At 38.9% G+C, this 24,408-nt stretch overlaps 1 protein-coding gene and 1 pseudogene across 1 annotated transcript; one reads left to right on the top strand and one right to left on the bottom strand.

Annotated features, from left to right (window-relative positions):
• Window positions 1-490: 490 nt before the first annotated feature.
• On the top strand, window positions 491-1,719 carry LOC143402546 (small ribosomal subunit protein eS4, X isoform-like; annotated as a pseudogene).
• Window positions 1,720-4,762: 3,043 nt separating this feature from the next.
• On the bottom strand, window positions 4,763-14,040 carry Il17f (interleukin 17F). Its single transcript, XM_076859491.2, has 3 exons — window positions 13,942-14,040; window positions 6,086-6,306; window positions 4,763-5,000 (listed from the first exon to the last, which is right to left on the bottom strand). The coding sequence occupies exons 1-3, from the start codon at window positions 14,038-14,040 to the stop codon at window positions 4,763-4,765; spliced, it is 558 nt and encodes a 185-aa protein (XP_076715606.1).
• Window positions 14,041-24,408: the final 10,368 nt, after the last annotated feature.

The raw sequence follows: 24,408 nt of genomic DNA, 5'->3' as shown, positions 1-24,408 counted from the left end.
GCCTAAATTCACACAACCAGAAATAATAAAACAGGATTCAAAGCCAATAATTGTCTACATATTAAATGCATTCTTTCTAACTCTCCTTTTATTAGGGATTAAAAAAGAAAGAGAGACAAAACAGCTTTTTTCCTCACTGAAAATTACAAGTGAAATTTCTCACAGTTTTAAAAATTTCGATGACTATCATCAAAATTTTGGGACAGGATAGGAAGAAAGAGAAACCCATAGACAGATTGAGGATATGGTTTTTCCCTCAGCCAAGCCTTCATAAAAAAGAACTAGATATCAAAAGAAGTACTGTGTGCTTCCAAGGTTCCTCACGGAAAGGTCCTCTCTCTGCACAGGATGGGAACTTTGGATTTGAACAGCTGAACCACTCAACTTAGTCCATTTCTCCTACATGCAAAACAAGGGACCTCCGAGTTTTAGAAAACTGGACACAGAGCTGAAGGACACAGTCTGTTGTCTTTCTGTGCCTAGAGCAGCCATGGCTCATGGTCCCAAGAAGCATCTGAAGTGAGTAGCAGCTCTAAAGCATTGGCGGATGGGTAAATTGGATAATATACCTGCTCCTTGTCCATCCACTGGTCCCCACAAGCTGAGAGAATGTCTTCCTTTCACCATTTTTTTAAGAAACAGACTTAACTATCCCCTGACAGGAGATGAAGTAAAAAAGATTTGCATGCGGCGCTTCATTAAGATTGATGGCAAAGTCTGAACTGATATAACCTACCCCACTGGTTTTATGGATGTCATCAGCATTCATACAGCTGGAGAGAATTTCCATCTGATCTATGACACCAAGGATCCTTTTGCTGTTCATCGTATTACACCTGAGGAAGCCAAGTCCAAGTTGGGCAAAGTGAGAAAGATCTTTGTGGACACAAAAGAAATCCCTCAACATGGTGACTCACAATGCTCGAATCATTTGCTACCCCGATCCCCTAATCAAGATGAATGACACAATTCAGATTGATTTGGAGACTGGCAAGTGCCGCAGTCTGGCTGGGCACAAAATCACGAGCCACTCACAGCTTTGTAGATTCAAACAGCAATTCTTTATTCCCAAACTCACACAGACACTCTACAAAACACGTTCTGGGGAAATCCACGTTCTCTGCCCAAATACCAAATACTCTCTGAATCCCGTGAGAACTCAACGGGAACTACAGGAGCGGGCACGCCTGAGGCAGCAGGATATGCCCTATTCCCAGCAGGGTACACCTTAAACCTGGAACTGCCCTAAACCCAAGGAGAGCCCTAAACCCTGATCCACCCTGGTCCTTGAGCAAGGTCACCTTACATGCAATGTCACTGCAAAATGTCCAAGGCAAGTCCATTTTACCACGAGTCCTTCCTCTAAGCAACATGGGGTACGCTGGCAAGGAAATTGTCATACCTACTTGGCTAACGGCTCTCAGCAGGCAAGATTACCAATTTCATCAAGTTTGACATTGTAACCTGTGTATGGTGACTGGAGGTGCTAATTTGGGAAGAATTGGTGTCATCACCAAAAGAGAGAGAGACATCTGGCTCTTTTGTCATGGTTCATGTATAAGATGCTAATGGCAACAGCTTTGCCACTGGCTCTCCAAAATTTTTGTTATTGGCAAAGGCAATGAACCATGGATTTCTCTTCCCCCAGGAAAAGGAATCCATCTCACCATTGCTGAAGAGAGAGGCAAGAAACTGGCAGCCAAACAGAGCACTGGGTGAAATAAATGGTCTTTAGGTGACATGCCTAGAGAGTAGAGATCTTTGTACTTAATTAAAGAAAATATAGCAGGATGAGAAAAGAAGGAAGAGGAGGAGGAGGAGAACACAGTCTGCTCATTCTGCACAGCAGGGTCTCAAATCGCCAAACAGACACCCTCATATAGCAGTCATTTATTTCCTTTCAACCTGTGCTAAGGAATCTAAGAACCGCAGCCTGCAGCGTGCCACCTTGTGGAAAGGAGAGGAGGTGCAACTGCCTGATGGACCGCCAACCCTCAGCACAAACAGGGAAGTCAAGCTGTGCTCAGGGCCCCAGGCTCCAAGACTCCATGTATTTTGAAATGTGGAGTTACTTCTGTACCCTCTCCAAGGGTCATCCCTAGAACACGTAGAGAAATGACCAAAAAGGGTTCCTATTGGACACAGTATAGCATTGTTGCAAAATCAACATGAAAAATCATGAACTTGGAGTCAGTGAATCTGTTTCTGCCACTAACTACTTCAGTGAACTTAAACAAGTCTCTTAATTCTCCAGGTCACATTTGCACCTGAGAAAGACAAAGTGATCTATAGGGGTCCATCTGGTTCTAACAAGGTGAATCTATCTTAGGGAGAATTTGCCTTCTCTCTGATCGTTTGTGGCCTTCAGATTTCTAATCCCTTTTGTTCATCATCACCAAAGTTACCTGTGTGAGATATAGCTATGCTCTTGTACCTCCTGTAATAGAGCTTACAATACTACCCACAAGGGCCCAGTTTCTACAGCTCTTTGTCTACAGCTGTGCTCACTCATTCATTATTCATTAAGGAAGTATTTGTTGTGTGTTCCCCACTGACCCCATGTCAACACTATCTCAGGCACATAAAACTACTTGCTTTTCTCCTAACATTAGGCTTTCTTATACCTCCTGCCTTTGCAAGTGCTCCTCCCTTTGCATGGAAAGCCTTTCCCTTATTTTCCTCCAAACCATTTCATATTCATCTCCTTTCTGACATTTCCCAGCAAACTGTCATCCTAATATTTTGTATCTGATCGTAGTATTTAGTACTCTGCTTTGAAATCACATATGTACATATGTAATCATATAATATCTTGACACTCAGAAGTGTAATTACTTTTTCTCCCTGCAGTCCTTCATTTCTATACTTGAACTAATATCCACAGGGCTTTTTATGTATGTGATCCTTGGGGTAGGGCAATTTCTGCAAAATGAGCAGAGAAAGGAAAATTCTCTGCACAGATTTAAACATCAAAATGGACTTGTGAGATTCATAGCAAACTCTGTGTTGGGGCAGGGTGGGGGGATGTTTTTTGGGGATTGAACCAGGGCCTCACGCATGTTAGACAAGGGCTCGGCCACTGAACTATGTCCCCAGCCAACCACAGTAAGCTTTTGATAGCCAAGAGAGAAATATTTTTTAAGTTTCAAGAGCTTGAAAGTTTTAAATACAAAAGTCAGTATTTATATCTTAAGCAAAAGATTCTGGAATAAATAAGTGAGGAGTTAGCCTCTCCAACCACTCCCTTTCCCCTACCCTCAATAGATTGAATAAAAGAATAAGGAATGGGAGCCAGGCACCTACTACCTGCCAATCTCAAATCAAGTCCTAGGTGGGAGTGAAGACAGATATTTCACTTCCTCCCTGGACCTAGAAGGCAGCAATGATGCAGGTGTGCTCTGAGCCAGTGGCATGTTGGCAGTAAAGGAGAAAAAGTGGTTTGCTGTATCTAGGCAAGGGAGGCATAAAAGGGCCTCTAAGTTTCCCCAGGGAGGCATGGAGACTGGAATACGGATATGCATGTGCCCCCCAAGAAACACAAGAAATGGATAAAAGGGCTGGGGCTGTAGCTCAGTGGCAGAGCACTTGCCTAGCATATGTGAGGCACTGGGTTCAATCCTTAGAACCACATAAAAATTAATAAATATAAAACATTCTGTCCATCTACAACCACAAAAAAAATTTTTAAAAAAGAAAGAAAGAAAAATGGATGAAGGACAATGGATGAATCTAAAGGACCAGAAGTCACAATGAGGAGGATGCAAAATGACCACATGGCCCTAATGACTAGGAGTTCTTCGAATGGTTGCTGCCAACACTGCCCCCTTCCATAGACATTTCTTGCTTTACCTTGTATCTCCAGTGGCTAGCATAGAGGCTGATAAATGTTTGCTCTGTAAAATAATATAACAGGAATGGTAAAGCAATAAAGTGTTACTATGAATCTGGGTACTATTTGCACCATTTTCCTTAATTCTCCGTGTCAACAACCCTCAAGAACCACCAATAATAAAATAACTCTAACACCAGTACTCTGAAGAGGAAATATGACAAACAAATGACATGAATACAGAATTTCAAACTCTTGAGGGCTATACCATCTGTGAGTACAAACAGAGACTGGACATAAACACCTCCAGTATTTTTAAATAATATTTTATTATATTAGTCCTGCATATATTAATTTTTATGGCAACATTTTATATAATCAATAGGTCATAAATATATGGACAATTCCCTTGCAAATATAAATATTTAGCAGTTCAAACCAACCTCATGAACATGTAGCTATTGCTTCCTACAGACATGTGCCAGATCCTTGTCCCCATCCTTACCAACCCATCACACCCTACAAAGTCCCTCCCACACTCTCATTATAAATACATTTTCTGCATTTCCAACTAGAGGAAATAGAGGCCTCTTTCCCCAAAAGAGATCCCAGGGAATGGCACTGGATCAAGGTAGCTGTGTGACTAGGAGGTGGTCATTATATGATGTAAAGAGAGTGGGCCAAGGACTCCTTAAATTTCTTCCATCCATTGTTTGGGGGTCAAGACATTGGAACATGTCAGGACTATGTAATGATTCTAAAACACCCAGAAAGTTAACTCTACATTTAATACAGAGCTTTGAGAATTCCATGCAGACCTCAGTAAGAGCCCTAAGAAGTGAAGAAAATTGGGGATCAGACAGGACTTGCTGCAGAGAGGTGGGTAAGGAGTGGCATTTCAATAGCTTCCTCAGAAGAGTTGATGTACAGCTCTCAGGCCACGTGGTGGATGATGGGGGTGACACAGGTGCAACCAACAGCCACCCGTACTTTCTCCAGCCGGAAGGAATGAGAGCAGTCCTGAGGCTCCCTTCGAAGGACCAGGATCTCTTGCTGGATGGCAACCGAGTTCATGGAGTTATCTTCCTGACCCTGGGCATTGATGCAGCCCAAGTATCTGCACTGGGCCTCTGCAATCTCGGAGGGGAACCGGTGGGGGTCCCTGGTGATGCTGCAAGAGTAACAAGCCAAAGTGAAATGGTGAGACCAGAAAAAGGAAGATGGACCATGGATAAGAGCCCGTAGCAGTGGACTTTCACCTACAGGGGAGCAGCTCTGAGTAACACAGGTCCTGGAGCCAGGCAGCCTGGATTCATATGCCACCCTTGGGTAGTTAACTCCCTAAACCTGTTTACTCAATAATAAAATGGTGATTCTCCCATATCATTCTCTGGTGGGATTGTGGAGAACATTCAGTGATACAAATGCATATATAATACACCCCTACAACATTAGCATTCACTTAATGTTAGATCTTTGAGTTCATTTTTATTTGCATTATTATGATGATAATCATTGCTTATCCTTTACCTAGAGATTGAACATCACCACTAGATTTCCCAATATATACAACCTAAAAAGCCTGCTACTTGGAGGAAAAGCAAAGCCTTATGTCTGAATCCAGGGCCTTCTGCTAGTTTTTCTCTCAATAGTCCCTTTTGCCTGGAAGTATGAAGTATGAAGAGAATCAGCCAGTTTACCAAGGTACATGCTCCCCTTGTGGGGGGATCTATGCTGCGATCCCGAGAGTAGTGGTGGTGCTTTGTGTTCCTAGGACCTATATCTTAGGACAAAACCACAAGACTATCGCCGAAGGTCCCCACACTACCATCCACTTTCCAAAATGGCCTTTCTCCCCAACTCTTCCTTCATACCCATGCCTTGAGGACAATGTCAAATTTGAGTGGCTCTCTCCTAATTGACTTTTCTGGTTCCCATTTATCTTCATTTAAAGGATCCTTTCTTCCTACACAAAAAGTTTGTAAATTCCAACCTGGAACTGGATGAATCAAAAAAAGGCAGAAAGTCAAGGAGAAAGTGCAAGCAATATATTACCACCTTCAACCACAGAGGTAGACCTCGCCCAAAACATCACGAAAAATCGGAGCTCCCAAGGAAAGTAGAACTTCTGTTGTTCAGACTGAATATGAGGGCTTTTATCTTCCATTTGGACATATTACAAATTTTCTATTTTATGATTAAAATAAATAACCATGTTTTCAAAAGGATGTGAAGATCTGTCTCCTGTGCACTTACTTGTAATCCCATGGGGAGATGGAGCGGTTCTGAAAGTCATGTGAAATGGCAATGCCCTGGTTTTGATTGAGGATGCGAATGTCGACCTTCACACTGTTGTCCTCCAGAGGAGGGCAGTTCCCAGGCTTCTGGAGGACAGGAGCCATTGCTTTGGGGTTTTTTCTAGCTGCTGCTTCCCTCAGAAAGGCAAACCCCAACATCAATAGCAGCAGACACTTGACCTGGAACATACAGAAGATTGCAGTTGGTTGGACTCTTGTGTCACTTGCAGGCATGAGACAATGCATGACCTAGATGAACCAAGCTTTCCTGGTCCCTTAGTGAGATCAGGGCTTCTCTCTAGACCCCAACTCTTCACCTGGAAATGGGAACAGTCATACTTGAAGATATTTGGGTGCCAAACAGAAAAGTAATCTCATTAGCCTAGCACTTGAAGCCCTCCATAGTTCAAGACCTTGTAAGCAGGGAGACAGAGAGATGTAAAGTCTGGGACTATGTTTAAATCTTGTCTTGGCTTCCCTATTAAGCCCCTGGTTTCTCCTGTTTCCAAATGTATGATAATACTCAGTTTATATGATTTATGTGAAGCCCATATACGTCTGTTAGACAAAAACACAGGCCTAAAAAAATGACCACTTTTGTTTTTATTCCCAACCTCAGATCCCTCAAATACTCACAAAATCCTTCCTCCCAACCATCTGTCCTCTTAAAATTCACTGTCCCACCTCTATCTGTTGAATCATATCCTTCTATCAAGGTCCCACTCAGTTGTGGCTTAATTAAATGTTTACCATTATTAAATAATAATTTTACCATTCATCACTCAAGCAGCATTTTTATATTATCTAGAAATGTAGTATTTGTGTTCATGTCATATGTACACCCCTTAGATTATAACTCCCTGTATGATAATGGGCATAGTACAGGTGTTCCATAAATACTCTCTGAATAAATGAAGGAGTGGATGAGCAAATGAACAGAATGACACATTTAAATTAAACAATATGGTTATGCTTGATGCATTAAGAAAAACATTATGCAAAACCAACTATAGCAAAGTTCCAATTATCTGTGCTAATTGAAAAGCAGGGACGTTAATGATGCACAACAACAGAGAATATGGAAACTATTTCTCTTTAGCTCTGGAATGTATATTTTATACCATCAGCAATGTATCAGTTTATCTGGTATCATTGGAACACAGAGAAAAAAAGCACTCTGTGAAAACCAAGCTAAAAGGAGAGCTAAAAATCTGACCATCTGGCCAGCTTCCCTTTGGCATGACCATGATTTGTTCATCTGAACATCCCCACTGACCCTTATAGGGAATGGACAAGGTCTAAAATAATGCACAAGAAAAGTTAAACCTAGTTGCTTTCATTCTCTGGGCCCAATGTTGTTCAGGTTCACACTTTTCAGGTACAGCAAGTAATTAGACAGGTTGGTTTAAAAGGCTCTCTTATTCTTTTGCAGATGCTGAAGGCAAACAATGAAAAAAGTAAACCAAAAGTTCATGATGTTAACTAGTTGTACTGAGGTAGCTGGTACTAAAAACAGTTGAAAGCAAGGTGATCAGCAGTCACCTACTCTTGTCCCCCACAATCATTCACTCATTCAACAGCTCTCTCTTAACTCTATGCTGTGGTGGCTCTAGAGTCAAATGTCCGGAGTCCATACAGGACTCTTATGAACTGTGACTCAGTTTCCTCCACCAGAAAATGTTAAGATCATGGGCTGGGGTTGTAGCTCAGTGATAGAGCGCTTGCCTAGCATGCATGAGGCACTGGGTTTGATCCCCAGCACCACATAAAAATAAACAAATAAAATAAAGGTATTGTGTCCATCTACAACTTTAAAAAATAGAAAATGTTAAAATCAAATGCAATCATCAATTCAAAATGAGTCCTACCAGCACATGGTAAGTATTTGATATGGGTAGCAATAGTCAACACTGAGCTAATCCTACACAGTGGAATTTACTTTGTGTACCTTCTATCCTGACAAAGTGCTGTGAAGTTTTTTTTAAAAAAAAGGATTCCAATTTATATCAAAAGGTCCTTAGATAGCTCCCCTAAAGTTAAGAAATTTTAGGTTTTTTAGTAAATTCCCTCTTTGAGTTTTCTCTTTCTCCTTGTGTACCATATTCACTGAATCACTTCTATTTTCATGATCAAGGCTGAAAGTAACTATACCTTAGGTTTATGTGATTTAGTAATAATAACCATGCTTCTAACAAGTCATTATTATTTTTACTTAAGAATTCTTATAGAATTTTAGGAAACATACTTTCACATCTCTTTAAATACTGGACATTAACAACTATGTTGTGAGTTACATAGCTAATATTAATTGTCCCAATTAGGTGAAAAAGTTACATCTAAGAAGCAATAAATACCTTGATTGGATTCACCAGCCTTATTAGTGCCAGAGAGACTCCAACCTACATGTCAGTGGTTAGAGCTATTGCCATTGAAGGTCATTATTACCAACATTGATCTTAGCTTTGTCTCACTAGAGGATCCAAGCATTTTAAACAATGTGAAAGCTATATTAGAATTGCATAAGTTTTATAGACCACATGGCTCTTTATCAGGAAATCAGATGATGTCTGCAAATCACTCTGGTTAGCTCTATAAAGCTATAGATTTAGTTGTAGATTTATGCAATACAGAGCAGAAACACTGATAAGGCTGTTGCTGGTTTTTATTTTGTTTTTATTTTTCCAGTACTGGGGATTGAACCTAGGACCTCAAGTGTTCTATCAGTGAGCTATATCTGCAGGCCTTTTTTTTTTTTACTAGGGATTGAATACGGGGGGGCACTTAACCACTGAACTACATCACTATTCCTTTTTATTTTTTATTTTGAGACAGAACCTCACTGAATTGCCCATGCTGGTCTCAAATTTGTTCAGCCTACTGAATAGCTGGGCTCACAGGCCTGTACCACAGCACACAGCTGTTGTTCATTCTTAGCAATAAAACAAAGAGCACTTCTTCCAAGAAAAGTTCAGAACACTTTATAAACTTGAATTTCTATTGTCACTTACAAAACAGGTAAATAAATATCACTCTCTTTCTGTAGAATGAGAATGCTCCAGCTGAAGGTGGGCAGTAACAGGTCATGTCCATCCTCAGTCTGCCTTGGCACCTCACTCTATTGTGAGCCCAGCAGAGAGCCCATCTGAATTTTCCCCAGTCTCATCTACAGTTTACACCCACCCCATGTAGGAATGCCCTACAGAAGCTGGCCAGCTAGTAGGTCCATGAGAATTTGTGCTTGCCAAATCTTTCAACGTCTAGTCCAACTCCAAAGCCTCTTGCATTGTCACGTTTCTTGCTAACAATCTATCAGATTTCTTCAAAGAAACCAGAAATAGAAATGGCTTAGAAGAACAGAACTACCTAAAAGATTTTCTTGGACACAGTAGCTTTAAATTTAGGAATCTTGCCTCTGAATCTTTCAGAAAGCGGCATACTGTATTTGAAGCCGGAAAACTTATATTTATGTTTCAGTTCTTGTGTTTACAGTATCCAGTGAGGTTAAATAAAGCATTGCATTGAGCTTTTGTTCATTTACATAATGAAGAAGTAATTCCCATCTATTTAGTGGATAATGAGAGTCTTGGGTTAATAATAATAATACCAATTAGCACTTATTGAATGCTTTCTCTATCTGTACTATTGCATGATACAAACTATCCAAAAGCTAAGCATGCAAAGATCTTCCACCACAAAGTATAGATTCATTTACTCTCAATGATATCAGCTAATCCACACAAAAAAAAATGCCATAAGGTAAATGCCATTATTATTCCACTGTACAGTTAAGAAAATTAAAGCATAAAGAAGCTAACAAACTAACCTAAAATCTCACATTTATCCAGCAGGGAGTGGGTCTCACTGACTCCAAACCCTCTAGATACTGCATTTTACCACACTTCTTGTAATCTCTAAAATAATACACAAATATAAAATAAAAGTGTTATCATTGCCATATGTCATGAACCTTTTATGAAATCCAACCTCTTTTAAGTTGCACAGCTTTTAAAAGGAGAATAAAAGAGGGATTACCTAGGCCAATAACATGGTGCCTGATTTCCAAAGCCTTATTTTCATGTACTTCCATATTAAATTTTTCCCAGGCCTTATCTGGCTAATGTCAGGCATTGGCAGGAGTCCAGACACAAGAAAAGGGGATATATTTCCATCACATTAACCTCCCTCTGACTATAAGAGGAACAAGACAATGGAAAAAGCAATCTGCTATCAGAAACACAGGAAATTTCTGTCCTCCAGGAGCTGTCCAAAATTCATCACTGGATGTTTCATTTCTCCTCCAGGATGCTCCTGTGCTCTTGGGAGGATCACAAAACCACTTGGGGTCCCAGCTTCCTTGGGCAAAATACATACATACATGTCCCCTAAAGGACTGGCTAAGCTCCCCCCATGAGATAAGAGTTTTAGGCCAACCTAACTCTATCATGAGTGATCACCAGAGACCATGCCTGTCGTTGTGTACCAAGGACTGCACATGCTAATGTGACCAGGGCAACCTGGTAGCTGATTATTAAAAAGAAAATGTATGGATAACACCCACCATCACCCGGTTGCTAACAGCCTCCAGGGGAGGGGAAGGATCACACTTTCCAACACAAGCAATCACCCCCTGGACAGCTCTCTTCTCCCCTTTTGGTCACTCCCACCTTTCGGTCAGGAAGACATGAGAAGAAAGGAAACCTAGAATCTACAAAGGGGCAAGACACTCCCACTGCCTTGGGCACCAGCTCTGGACCCTCTCCTTTCTGGAGGAGTCTCTCTCTCTCTCTCTCTCTCTCTCTCTCTCTCTCTCTCTCTCTCTCTCTCGATCTCGCTCTCTTATTCCTTAAATAAAACATATTGTCTTTCCTCAGCATTTCTTGGGTGTTTAATCTTCAATACCAGGAGAACGAAGACCTGATTCTGATTTTCAAGACCGGTTTCACTAACACCACTGGGGCAAAAATCATCAGGCAAGGAGTTATGTTTTACACCCCACTACAAGTTTTCTAATTATTATTTTCTTTCTCTCTACCAAGCAAGAATCAAAATTAAAGTCAGCTTTAAAGAAGAAGAAGGAGGAGGAGGAGGAGGAGGAGAAGGAATTTTCTAAAGACTCTAATGAAGGCTAACTCTAGAAATGTGCTTTTCTGAAATCCTAGGAATGCTTACCCTTAAGCTGGAGTTATTGCTACTCACCATGGCTTTATCATGGAGGCTCTTCATTATTTCCCTTCAGTTGCTTGCTTTGTGCAGGAAGCAAGTCTGGTCTCCCTGGGTGTGCCTGTGTGTGTCAACAGGAGTACCTGTCGGTTTTATAGCAATCACTGTCCTTGTTTTGAATGACCTGCTTACTGTCTTTGAGTTGTGGTTGACCCAGAGATACTGACATTGCTGACAAATGCAGTTTTGTTGTGTTTTTTTTTTTTTTTTTTTTTTTTTCTATTTCACTTCCTGAAGGGGAACCAAAGGGGACCCTTTACAAAAAGGGATGACGGGAAAGGACTAAATCTTCCTTTTCTTCCACCCCACTTCCACCCCAATTACCCTCAAATTATACTAAAATTCTTAGCTGATTTACTACAGAGATGAGCCAAGGTACAAATTACTGTCATGATCTTTTAGATTCTTCCACAAATTGCCAACGTCACGCACCACGTGTTCTACTTTCCAGTCATGCAATAATCGGAATTAAACAAGAAGAGCATCTCTAGCTCCATTTTTTTGTACAGGAAATCAAAGAAGTGATTTGTATCAGTGAGACTCAGGAGCTATATCCCCAGTAGTTTTGTGGACTTCCTGAACAAATTCTAATTAACCCTATGATTAGACCCCTATTGGTCCTTAATGGTCATTTTTCATATAACATATAAATGGCCATGCTCTTGGTTATCTCTGATTGATAATCCCTTTTTTTTTTTTTACCAAAATGAATTAGCAAGGAGAAGTCTTCAAATGTTCTTATGTGTAATTTTAAATAATGGGCAAAATTTTCATTTGTCCCAGTTCAGTTCAGGTCAACATGTATGAAGCACATGGTACCGTAGGAATACACAGACATTTCCAACAAATGGTAACTTACATTTTTAAAACCTCTGTTAAAATAAGGCAAAATTACACATGCACTTTTCAAAAGGCTGAGCACATTCTAGCATCATGAAGTTATTTTCCACTATTATTAATATGTTTGAATAGGTTTCCTCCATTTTTTTGTTAAGAAAAAATTGTACTAATGTGTTAATATTTCAGCAAAGTATTGCAACGGGTTTAAAAGGCAGACACACTATAAGAGGCTATAAAGTAACAAATAAGTTTTATACAATTAAAATGTTACACAGACTTATAGGATACATTGAATAACTACCACTTCCAAGAAAGGTCAAATTCAGCATTAGCACCTATAATATCTCTGAAAGTAAAACTTTTACTGCTTACTGCTTCAACCTCTCATAATGTATTTTTTAACTTTCTCCTAAATACAGTGCTCTCAAACCCAGAAAAGAATGAAGGGTATGAGAAACACAAACACTAGGAACACATAGACAAAATAAGAGCTAGAAATATTGACTAAGACTTGAGATTTTTAACTTTGAAGTCATTCACTCAACTGAACCAACCATAAGATTTCTGTTTACTGAATACTATATGAGGAATTTATGAATCATAAAGTTGCCAATATGATTAAAAACTAGCCTATTAAATTTTTTCTCAAGTTATACTTATAACAAAACTATAATTAAAATATTTACTCATTACACATTCAGGGACAAACCAGGAACATAGGTGTTTGATGGGTTAACACCCACTTTATTGTGCTTATTTATTTCCAAAATGAACAAGCAACACATACCACATCTTTCCAACATTCAAGGTAATGCAATAATAACATAAAAGTCTCCAAAGAAAATAACTGGAAATTGCATGCAATACTGCTTTAATTAGGTATTTTCGCTATAATAAAACAAATAACATTATACATAATTTTTTTCAATGAACTTCAGTTTGAGAAACTGAACAGCAGAAATCAATCTTAAGATTTGAATCATGGCAAAACTGGTAGTTCTATGAAATCTGGAAAATGCATGAGCCTAACTATACACATAGTCTATCCCTCACCTGGAAAAAAAAAGCCTTTTATTAATTTTCAGGAATAAGACTGAACACCGGCTAAGATACACCTTGAAACCCAAGAAATGAAGAGAATTCATGGTGCTGGTGGCAGGTAAGAAATAAAACTTTGCATTGGACTAACCAACTGCATATTTTATTAAATCACTTGGAATTAAAAAAAATGAAATGCTCCACTTTGTTTTCTTGGAAATGAATCAGAGTCCTACACAATCTGGAAACACAAAGTGGGTGCTGACAGACTAGAGTTCACTTCTAGTGTGGAGTTTTAGAAAGTTAGTCCTTGGAGTAAATGGCACTGCAGCTCTGGTAGCAGATACAAAGGAATGACGCTCTGGAGAGGAGGTAGGGACTCTGTGATCAGTCACTGGGTAGATGAGGGTCCCAGCTGAGGTGGGATCTTTAATTTTATGTTTTATCCTCCACTGCTCATGCCTCTGTCTTCACAAATGGTAATTTCAGCAACTTGAAGTCCTCACTCGATAGTGTCTTTCCAGGGGAATTCTTGGGGAGCACATATTTTCTCGTTCTATCCTTGAATATATTTTAGACTTTCTTCAGAACTTTCTCATAATGAGTTTCCATGCATAAGAAGATGGTAGATGCTGTTAAACAAGCCAAACAGCCTTCAAGATACGCTTGGCCTCCAGGCTTCTCTGCTTCTGCATAAAGGTAATTTAGAGTTCAAACTGATTCTTCAAACTGCTGCCTATCAATCTGGTTCTCCAGCTGTTCCAGGAACTTGGTCTGGAACCCACAGTGTGTGCCACTGCTATAGTCTCCTGGCATCTTCCCAGACACATGGTAAGGACAGCACAGGCTGCATGGCCTCTTCTGGCCTCCAGCTGTCAAGTCTTCTTTAGTTAAAGAAAATGGAGAGGAAGCTGTCCTTGGCTTCAGTGGAAAGGCCTCCAAAACTAATCAAAATTCTGTGATCATGGGCCTTTCATCCACTTTGCTCCTGTCCATGCCTATGAGTCTTCTCTGCACCTCTCCTCTGCAGAACTTTAACTCCTACAAGAAGTTTCTCGAATCATCTTTCAGGTACTGTTCCCTTCCTCATTAACTCTGAGCTTATATTGCGCCTGTCTTGCATTCACCTATGTGTTTTAGAATGGTTTTTTAGGGTCTTCACAGATTTTGGGTAACTTTAGCCCCTCCCCAGTTAAGTCTACAGCCTCTTTCTCCAAATATGCATCCCCAATATACAATCTAAATTAAAACAATACAGATTCAAGAAAAGTCTCCTACTCAGATTAAAGTCCCCAGGCCCATCTTATAGAGAATTTTAAGGCCTAACCATATACTTTCCACATACACAGAGAAGCTAGGTTCATTAAAAGCAAGAAGCATGCATTTAGCTTTCAGCTCTGCTTACATCACCCATGCTGCCAAAGCAAGATATGCAAGAGAACCTAAATTTCAGTATGTGGACTGAATCCCTCACTTTCTTTAGTGGTCTACTCCATACAGAGCTATAGCTCGATGTGCAGAACAATACACCAGCCATCTTGAAGAAGGAACAAGTACATCACTTTTAACTAAGAGTATCTAACTCAATCCAAGAGGATTTTCTGGATTGTGCAAGAGAACAAAATGATCCCTTATGTAAGAAGGGAACAACACTGACCTTTATATCCAGTGGTCACAAAGTTTTCTCCATCTGTGTAAAAAAATTTTAAAAACTATCTTATCAGGATGCCAGATTAGGGAACTAGTAACTGGCTATCACTAAGTTCAAACAGAATCAACAGCTCTCTAGCATTAATTCAATTAGTAATGACATGAGATTGTTGTACTGACGGTACACAGTTAGTTTTAGAAATCTAATTTCAAGAGGCTTTGTCCACATTTTAAAAAGATACATTTAATCAAGATATGCTGAAATATATCTGAAGATCAAGAAATCGAAGTGAGGTGCTGCCCTAATGCAAGGCTACTGAACAGTAGCATGGTGGCAGCAGTCTGGAGGCAAGCCATGCAAGCGGTCAAACCGTAGGCTGAATCAAAGATGGTCTGTGCTATGTAACGGCAAAGCATTAGGCAAAACTATTGCCTGCAATAACTTGAGAAGCAGATCTTAGACCTAATGACTTGTAGCTCTAGAGAAAGAGATTAAAAAACAATGTTTGTTGTGGGTGTTGGATGCTATTTTCTCTATTTGACCAAGTAATATTAGAAGAGAGAAGCTCAGGAAGGAGTTGATAGTCTACAAACAAAACAGAATGGTAATACAGAGAGTTCAGAAGTCCATGATTGAAAAATTGGAAGAAAGGAAGGGAGGGAGGGAGAGAGGGAGGGAGAGAGAGAGGGAGGGAGGGAGAGGTTATTCTATTATCCAAAAGTAGAAAATAAGATTGAAAAAAAGTTTTGAGGGAGAAATATCTAGCAAAACTTTCAACCAAATCAATTTTCTAAGGACAAGAATCAGAATGAAGTATGAAGTGAATCCTTTTAATTGGACAAAAAGATAGTTCTTGTAACCCAACTTTAAATCAAGATAGGAAAGTTATAGGAATGAAAAAGCTAAGAAATAGAAATGTTCTGGAATTTATGCCTCAAAAAAACTGGACTTAAATGAGAAGTTTGCTAGGTTTTTGAAAGAGCTTTCAAAATTGATCAGAAACCAAACTTCAGTCCCCTAACATTGAGGAGCAGGAACTGTAAGATCCCCAAGCCAAACATTCACCAACACCATTTCATATGTGGCTAAAGAGATTACTAAGAAGTCAAAAAAAAAAAAAAAAAACTTTCTTTGAATCTCCCAAAGAATTGATCTGGGGGCCACAAAGTAAAAGAGGTGATCCACTCCCAGAACCAGAGTGTGGTATAGAATATTCCAAGTGTCTGGCTATGAGTTCCCAATAATCTAACCAAGCCAGATTTCAACGTTGCTACAGGACAAAACTCCTGTGCATTTCCTGCTCTATTTCCAAGTAGAAGTATTTGTGGCTATTTTCCTGCTCCTATTCTACCTGCTCAGACCTTATATAATGAAATACATACACCATATAGAAACCCTAGATTTTCTTGAGATATTCTGATTGCATGGGGCTTTGGGGTGCTCTTTCTTAGAGAGGGAGTGAAGATATTATGCATGCAAGGACCAAGAACCAAGGATTTGGTGAAAAGAAAGGTGAATAGTGATCGGTAAAGTTAAGAGCAACAAAATGCCTCTTACTACGTGAGTGGCTTTGGCCCATGAAATGTGAGTGAAAGTGAGTGAAGTAAGTCATTTCCAGGCAGAAGAATGTCAAACCCATGTGTCATTCACCTAGCTTCTCTTCTGCCTTGGGGATTAAGGAAATATGTGGGGAAATGACAGCACGGCAAGAAGGTGCAACCCCTATCCACCTCAGGGTGACTACAATGAGTTGTCGCCCTGCTGACCTACATTGTGCATGGCAGCCTGGCCAAGAAATGAGCTCCTGGAGCCAGGGTGGTAGCTTGGTGACAGACCACTTGCCTAACTGTTCAAGGATCTGGGTTCCATCTCCAATATCACAAAACAAAACAAGAGCCTCTGGTATTCTAAGACACTGGAGTTGAGAAATCTCCTTCTAAATTATTTGCTTCTGACAATATGTCGTGGTCTAAACTAACTAGTGGAGACATTAAAGGATTTTTTGGTTTTCTGCTTATTTTTAATTTTCATCTGGGATCTGATTTTTCACTAAAACAGACAGTTAACAGCACTAGGTTTATACAGTTTAAACAGTATTCAAAAAATTAAATTCGAAAAATAAAAAAGCTATATATATATATATATATATATATATAACTTATTTTAGTCTGTCTTATCACCAAATAATATTAAAACACTTCTCCCTAATTTTCCTGAACACTGCATATCTATGTTAAAGTCAGGCCCCTCTGAATAACACCATCAGAATCTTAGGTCACAAGGCCTCAAAGTATCATGGCTTTTACTCTTGACCTTCAAGCTTTCTGTAGTTCTTTGCTTCCTCAAGCCTGAAAAGTTTTCCTCTACTTATGTTATTCAAACTAATTAAATGTATGGTTTATTTGTCATTTTAGTCCTTAGTATAGGAAGTCTAGGCCCCATTTCCCTTCATAATTCTACCTTTCCATCCCTGATTAAAGGAAAAAAAAAAAAAGGTGGACCCCTGTGAGAGCATCTGTTACTGAGTAGAGTGCACAAACCTCAAATAATGTCCCTGACTCCTTTTTTTTTTTTTTTATGCAAAAGAGTATTTCTAGTTTCAGGATTCTTTGAATATGTTAATTTAGCTTTTCTTGTTTGAGGATTCAAACCCAATATGTACTTTCTAGAATCTCCACAAATTTACAATTGACAGCAATGCAGTTCTTCTTTTTAAATGTAATAACTATTTGTCAGATGAAAATGCTGTGCCAGAGTCTTCATGTGCTGATGTTTATGAGAGTAGAAATTATCTGGGATTTAGAATTTAAAAAAAAAAAGAAGAAGAAAAGCCCTCCTTTCCCTCTGTCTGTTCTCTCTGTCTCTCTGAGTACAACTTTTGATCTTCTAATGAAAACAGTGGTGGGAGCAGAGGGAAAGGGGGAATCAGGGGCAAAAGTTGAGGAAGAAGAAAAGGAGGAAAAAGGGAAAGTTAGAGAAGGCGTTTCCCCACAGTGCTGTGTGAGAATCCTAGGTGATAATAGGGTTGAAGGCACTGGAGCAAATTCCTTGAAAGAGGGATCTCTCAATTCTGACCTGTGGAGCTTCTTGCATCACAGTTTTATCTCCTTGTTGACAAAAATATCATTTATGAAACATGCATTCTGTGCTTCTGTGCTGGTCACTGTGCTGGATAAGAGGGATAAAAATCAAAGAACAATCTGAAAAAGAAGAAGGGCCAGGGATGTAGCTTGCCCAGCATGCACAGGCCTAGTGCTCGGTACCCAGTACTGCAAAATAAATAAGTTGAGAGTTCAGAAGAGAGAAAGATATAAGTAGGTGGGTTTTGAGTAGAAAAAGAGGGATGTTGTGGAAGAATCTGGATTTTGGGTAGAGCTGGGAAGAGCAGGCCAGAGCAGTGGCCCTGACTGGCCACTCTAGGGAAAAGAAACCAGTCTGGAGAGAGTGAGGACAGAGAAATATAAAACATTTTGTGGAGCAAAAGCTGATAGCTGAGTTTGCCTCATATGTAAGCTTTGGGAAAGCAATCTTTAACTGGGTTGGGGCTATGAGATTTAGACCAACATGGAAGGAATTGGTAATTTAATCTAGGGGCAAGAATGGAGTGAAAGGCCATCTTTCTGAGCCTCAACTTGGCATCCCAACTCAACACCCCAAGACTTTGTTGGTCACTAGCAAGATGCCCTTGGAGAAGTGCAGGGACAAGAGTTGCTAATCCCTGGGGCCTGTACAGAAACAAACTGTGGAGAAGCTTTGGTGGGAGGAAGCAGGAAAAATTGATGGTTTGCACCAACACTCAGCTGGGCTTTCCCCAGGCATTGCGCTCTGGCAGCAGGTTGACTAATTGCATGCACTTCAAGGCAGGAAATGAGCCCAGCTGCTGAGTAAGTGGAAGTCTGCACGGAACCCTGAGCTGCTGCCCCGACCTGTAGTTACTAGGGTGGCCACAGCCATACAGCAGCCTCTCTTTCCTGTTACTCACTTGCCAAAGAAGCTTCCAGAGTGTAGTATAGGAGAATAAGTATGGTTCTTAGCTATCAGGAAATGAAACCCCCAGATTTAAGATTTCTGTTTTCTTAGCCGAATAGACTTTCAGGATACTCGATTGTCAATATCTCAGTTTTGGAAAATGTAATGCGTCCAATGAATCCCATTGCAACTTTGTGGGATGTCCAGCATTTTCCATGACATTTCATTTGGCCACTAACTAGACACAACTTTTCAGTCACCCACTTGAATGGGTATTTTTATGGCTTTGCCTTCTTAAAATTTCAAGTCTTTGTTCCTAACTGCTTTCTGGATCTTAAGCTCTTTGAAGAAAATAATATGACTTTTGTTTTCTGTTGTTCTCACCACGCCTTCACCTCTCGAATATCATTTTATTCATAGCTGGCACTCAGTAAGTATTCACTTGAACCTGATTTGATGACAATACTGTTTTTTTCTTCCACCTAGTTAATTGTTATATTTGATTCCTAAAATATCAGATAAGTTGTCAATAAAATTATTAAAATGGGAATATTTTAGAGAAAACTTACAGACACAAAATATCATTCCCAAATATTTGGAAGCTTTTCAAAAAGAAGAGGGATTGGACTGCCCCCAGAAGGTCACACTGCTTGATGAGCCTCTAGTAGTGATGCTTCAGGGGGAGTCACACATGGGGGGCGGAGGTGTGGAGGTTCCAGTCTGGACTTCAACGTTAGGATCCCACAGAAACCAAAAGAAAAAAAATAATATTATAATTAATCATATTCAGAATCTCAGCCATGGAAGTAGGAGGGTGTGGGTGCATGTGCTTGCCCAGGTGCATGGTGGAAAGGGGTAATACAGCTCCTGCCCCAAGTTTTTTCCCCTCTCTCTGTGGAAAGGAATTGCAGGATTCCAAATGCAAAAAAAAAAAAAAAAAAAAAAAAGGCTTCCCATAAAATGTCTGGATGAAAAGGGTGCAGACAGGATCAAAGAGAGAACCTTGAAACACTTCTGAGAAATGCATCACTCTTGTGTGGATGTGACTCAGAACTGTAATTCTCAGGTTGGTCACCTTTGAAGCAGTGGAGGCTTGAAGAAGACATGGAGAAGAAAATAGAAGAGGGGAGGCTCTTGAAGAGGAGAAGCAGAGCCTGTGTGCCTTCCCCTTTCTGCCTTCCAGGTTCCCATGATACTGGTCTTGGAGATCAGGATCCGGTCTTCTTGGTTCCCCCTGTATTGAACATTTAACACCCAAAAAACTCCAAGGCAAACTTAGAAAGCAAGTTTTATTTAAGAAAGGGACAGAGACAAACTTCTGGAGAGAGGTGGGGCCCAGGGCCGAGTGCTATGGGAGTGGATGTGTCTTGCTCTTTTTTAGACTCCAGAATACTCCACTATCTCTTACTTCTTCAAGAACGTACATAAGGGCAAGAAGGAGGAGAATGGGGGTAATCACTTGTGTTGGGAAGTTCGATCCTTGTAGGCGTTAGCAACCCGGTGAGCTTGGAGTGTGATCCTGGAGGTTGGCTGTTAGCAACCCAGGGATAACCAGCCATCATCCTCACCCCCATCATTCATTATTTACACCAACTGCCAGGCCTTCCACCCTTTACCTCAATTTGTTGAGGAATTTGACATGTTGCAGGCAAATGCTTTTTGGCAAAGAAATGCAAATGCCTGCTCCAGGCAAATTGCTTTGTGGCAAAGAAAGCACGTGGGAAGTCACTGCAGTGGGATCATTTTATAGAATCGCTCTCTTAACCTCAGGTTCCCACCATCCTCATCTATTTGACTCCTTACAATTCCCCTCAAGGACTTTGGACCCCTAAATTCTTTTAGGGCATTTGGGCACCGACTCATTCTGGTTGTTACCAGCTGAAAAGGGGTGATGCCTAGGGGAAGGAAACCCAAAGTTCTTGTTTCCATCAGGAGGGGCATGGAGATTTAAAGGTGTTTAGCAACAGGACAGTCTATAGGTCCCTGGTGGCAGTTGGTGGGGTGACTGAATGAGGTACAAATGGGGTAGGAACCATGCTATGACAACAATAAATAAGACAACAAAACATTATTTTTGCAAACAATTAGCATAAAAGCAATCAATATTATGAGCTGATCTCTGAAAACCATGAAGATGGCAACTCATTGATGTTCTATTTGGGATCCACATGCCACTGATTTGTGAGTGGAGGTGAGTTAAGGCTTTAGAAACATTGGCAGAGTTGTTAGAAACATACATAACATTTAGTTTTTATAATATCACAGGTGTCCCCATAAGATGAAGTTAAGATATGTAATGCCATCTGATTTTTGTAAAATACCTTTCTATTGTCATTACCTTTGTGCATAGAAGAGATCCCTTAATTTCTGTCTCTTAGGACTAGATAATCATACTAACAAACACAAATCAAGCCTGCCTATGTAGAAGGTTAGGAAAATATACAGATCTCAAATTGACTAAGAAAAGTTTCTGACTCTGATAGTCTTTTCTGATAGTTTTTGGGAACTCCTATCTAAGAATTCTTCTTTTATAGCCTCTGGCTTTACTCACTCTTCGTGGGACTGACACAGTGTACATCTTAAGTTACATTAAAAGAATCATTGTCTTTCCTTTTAAATGCCCAGATATGGTTGTGCTATGGTTATAACTCTCCTGTCAGGTGTTTAAGACAAAGATGTTCAAATTGAACCTTGTTCTTATCTACTTATTAAGGGTCAGCTGAGATTCCTCAGGGGGTCATTCATGGGAACTTGGGAGAAGCCGCTTAACTTCTTTAGTGTCATTTTCCAGGATAGGCCAGGATCTTGCTGACCACATGTGGTTTCCTTTGGAAGAATTAGGGATGCTTCCCTCTCTGATAACCCTCCTCTTTGCAGCATTGTGCACTGGTTGGCTTCCTGTTCTTTAGGGTTCCATTGATTCCCCCTAATCGGGAGGTCATGAGGTCCAGAGTTTTAAAGCCTATAGAGTAGTCCTGTCATTCCCTGGGTTCAACCTGACCTCAAAAGGCAAGAGCCAAATATTGGCTATTTTCCTTGGCCCTTTTATTTTCTTTAAGGTAGTCTCCAAATTTTGAGTTTAAATATCTAGAAGGTTAGTTTTACCCAATCTTGGAGTAGAAGTACTGGCTTTTAACTTTAATGTTTATAATTTTATAGTTATTTACCCCTTCCATTTACGTGGGGTCAGTATTGGTACTGGAAATCAATCTTATATCCTGTCTGTCCTAGGGTGAGGGCCATTATCTCAAATTAACTCAGGCTATTTTACTAGAAGTTGTACTTCTGTAAGGCACTAACAGATGAAGTTATAAAGCTTATCTGGAAAATACAAAGTGAAATTAACAAAAGTAAAAACATATTTAGTTTGTATAATAGCTATGAACCAAGAAGCATGATTTTTATAATCCCAAAACTTTATTTAGTTATATATTGTATTCCCTGTTTATATTAAGGTAATAGTAATTTTTATAACAAAAAAAATCTATCTTTTGGACTTAATTTTAAATGAATTTAAGTAGTGATCCTAACAAAGAATAAGGTAAGAGACAGAGTTTTAAGTTAGGTGGCCTCCTGCCAAATCTTAGGTGAAGTATTTTGTTTTATTTTTTAATATTTCTAGTTATACATGGACACGAAATCTTTACTTTATTTATTTATTTTTTAATGTGGTGCTGAGAATCAAACCCAGCACCTCACAAGCACTAGGCAAGCACTCTACCACTGAGCCATGACACCAGCCCTAAAGTGTTTTATTTTTGAAACTGAACTTTGCCTCTTTTTAAAATATTATTTTTCAAAGCCCACATTTATTACTCCCTGAGTTTATATGAATATCAGTTAACACAATACAACATTACATCTTAAACATGAAGAAAACAAGCTAAGAGAGCTTTTAGCCCCTTTTTTTGTGGGAGAGTGACAAAAGCTTTTTATGTTCCACATTTTTAACTGTTAAATAAATTAGGCTTTTCCTATTACCTTCAAAAATAAATTTAAATCCCTATCCCAATGTAAAGAATAACACAAAATGTATATATAAATTATTGATAAGTTATTTTTAATCCAATTTTAAAATATTAAATGACATAAATAAATTTCCAACTAAATTTGCTATTTTATATAAGTCTGAAAGAGACTACTACTACAGAAAACTTTATTTTGAAAAATACCAGCTTGGTAAAATGTTCTTCTAAACCTATATTTTAAAGACTTGTATACTTGGAGGCATGAATACATCTCATAAACGAAGAAGCCAGTAACAGCACCACAATTATACTAATATTCTTATATTACCCAAGTTTAGCTTTGAAAGAACAATTTGGAATCTTAGTGTAGTGTAATATTCTTAAATAACAGTTGTTATTTAGCCAGAGTTGTACAAGCCCTAATTCCTTTAAGACTAGTTTCCCCTAAATAATAAAACTTAACAAACACAAGTAATTATCTTGATAGGAGCATATTAATGTTTTTAAAAATCCTTGTTACTTTAACACATACAGGATTAAACTGGCTTATATCACCACACTAATATTTTACCTTAGGAAAAAATCTTAAATAATTTTAACTGATTATGATGATTATAGCCAACTTAGCCACACACAAACTTTTTGAGATTTACCCTTTCCACACCTTACTTAGACATTCTACACCTAATTTACTTTGCCATACAAAAGACTTTCTCATCCAGAAACATTTTTTTTCCTTTCCTTTCTCATTTCAAAATAGAATATATTTCCATAACTAGAAGTTTCTTATATCTCTTTTCTAGTTGTTGTTCCTTTTTAAATTTACATTCTGCAACAATCCTTATAAAATTTCTGAATTTAGACAAATTATTTCATTTTAAAAGATGAAATACTTTGTTGTTTATAATACTTTAACTGAGACCTTTTGTGTTCTTCGTGTATAGAATTATACCTGATAGAATTTTAACTCTTAGTAAACTTGCTTTTAGTGAAGTCACAGAAACAAAACAATCTTAAACTCTTTTTCCCATTTACCAATTTATGAAAACACACCTAATGTTTAAAAATACATTACCCTATTTAAGAAACATCCCTAATGTTTAAAAATACATTACCCTATTTAAGGAATTTAAGAAGTCAAGAGTGCTTGATTTTATATTTAGCAGTTGGTGTTTTAGCATTTTAACTTTGCAAATTAATCAGATGTCTCTGTAACAAACATTTATGATGAGTAATCCCATTTATGATAAATTGAATTTACTCATTTTTAACTATAAAAATCAAAAATCAGATAAGTGTAGTTAACAGTATAAGCCATCTCTTCCCTGTTGAAGAAAAATCCTGGAAGCAATGGATATTACATTTTAGACATTTTATAGACGCCAACATTTGTTTGATCACCTAGAAAAACTTGTGAGTTAGTATTTTTTAAAGACATCTTTACTCTCTTCTGTTTAACCAATTTAAATTGAACTTTTTCTTAAGTCACATGAACTAAAAGGTATTTGGATCCATCAAATTTTGATTTATGAGTACTCATTTACCTATATGCCAATTTTGGTACCACGTAAATGATATGTAGCTGGAGACACAAAC

This window comes from Callospermophilus lateralis, chromosome 6 (assembly GCF_048772815.1).
Source record: "Callospermophilus lateralis isolate mCalLat2 chromosome 6, mCalLat2.hap1, whole genome shotgun sequence".
Lineage (NCBI taxonomy): Eukaryota > Metazoa > Chordata > Mammalia > Rodentia > Sciuridae > Callospermophilus > Callospermophilus lateralis.
This window is presented reverse-complemented; position numbering and strand designations above follow the sequence as displayed.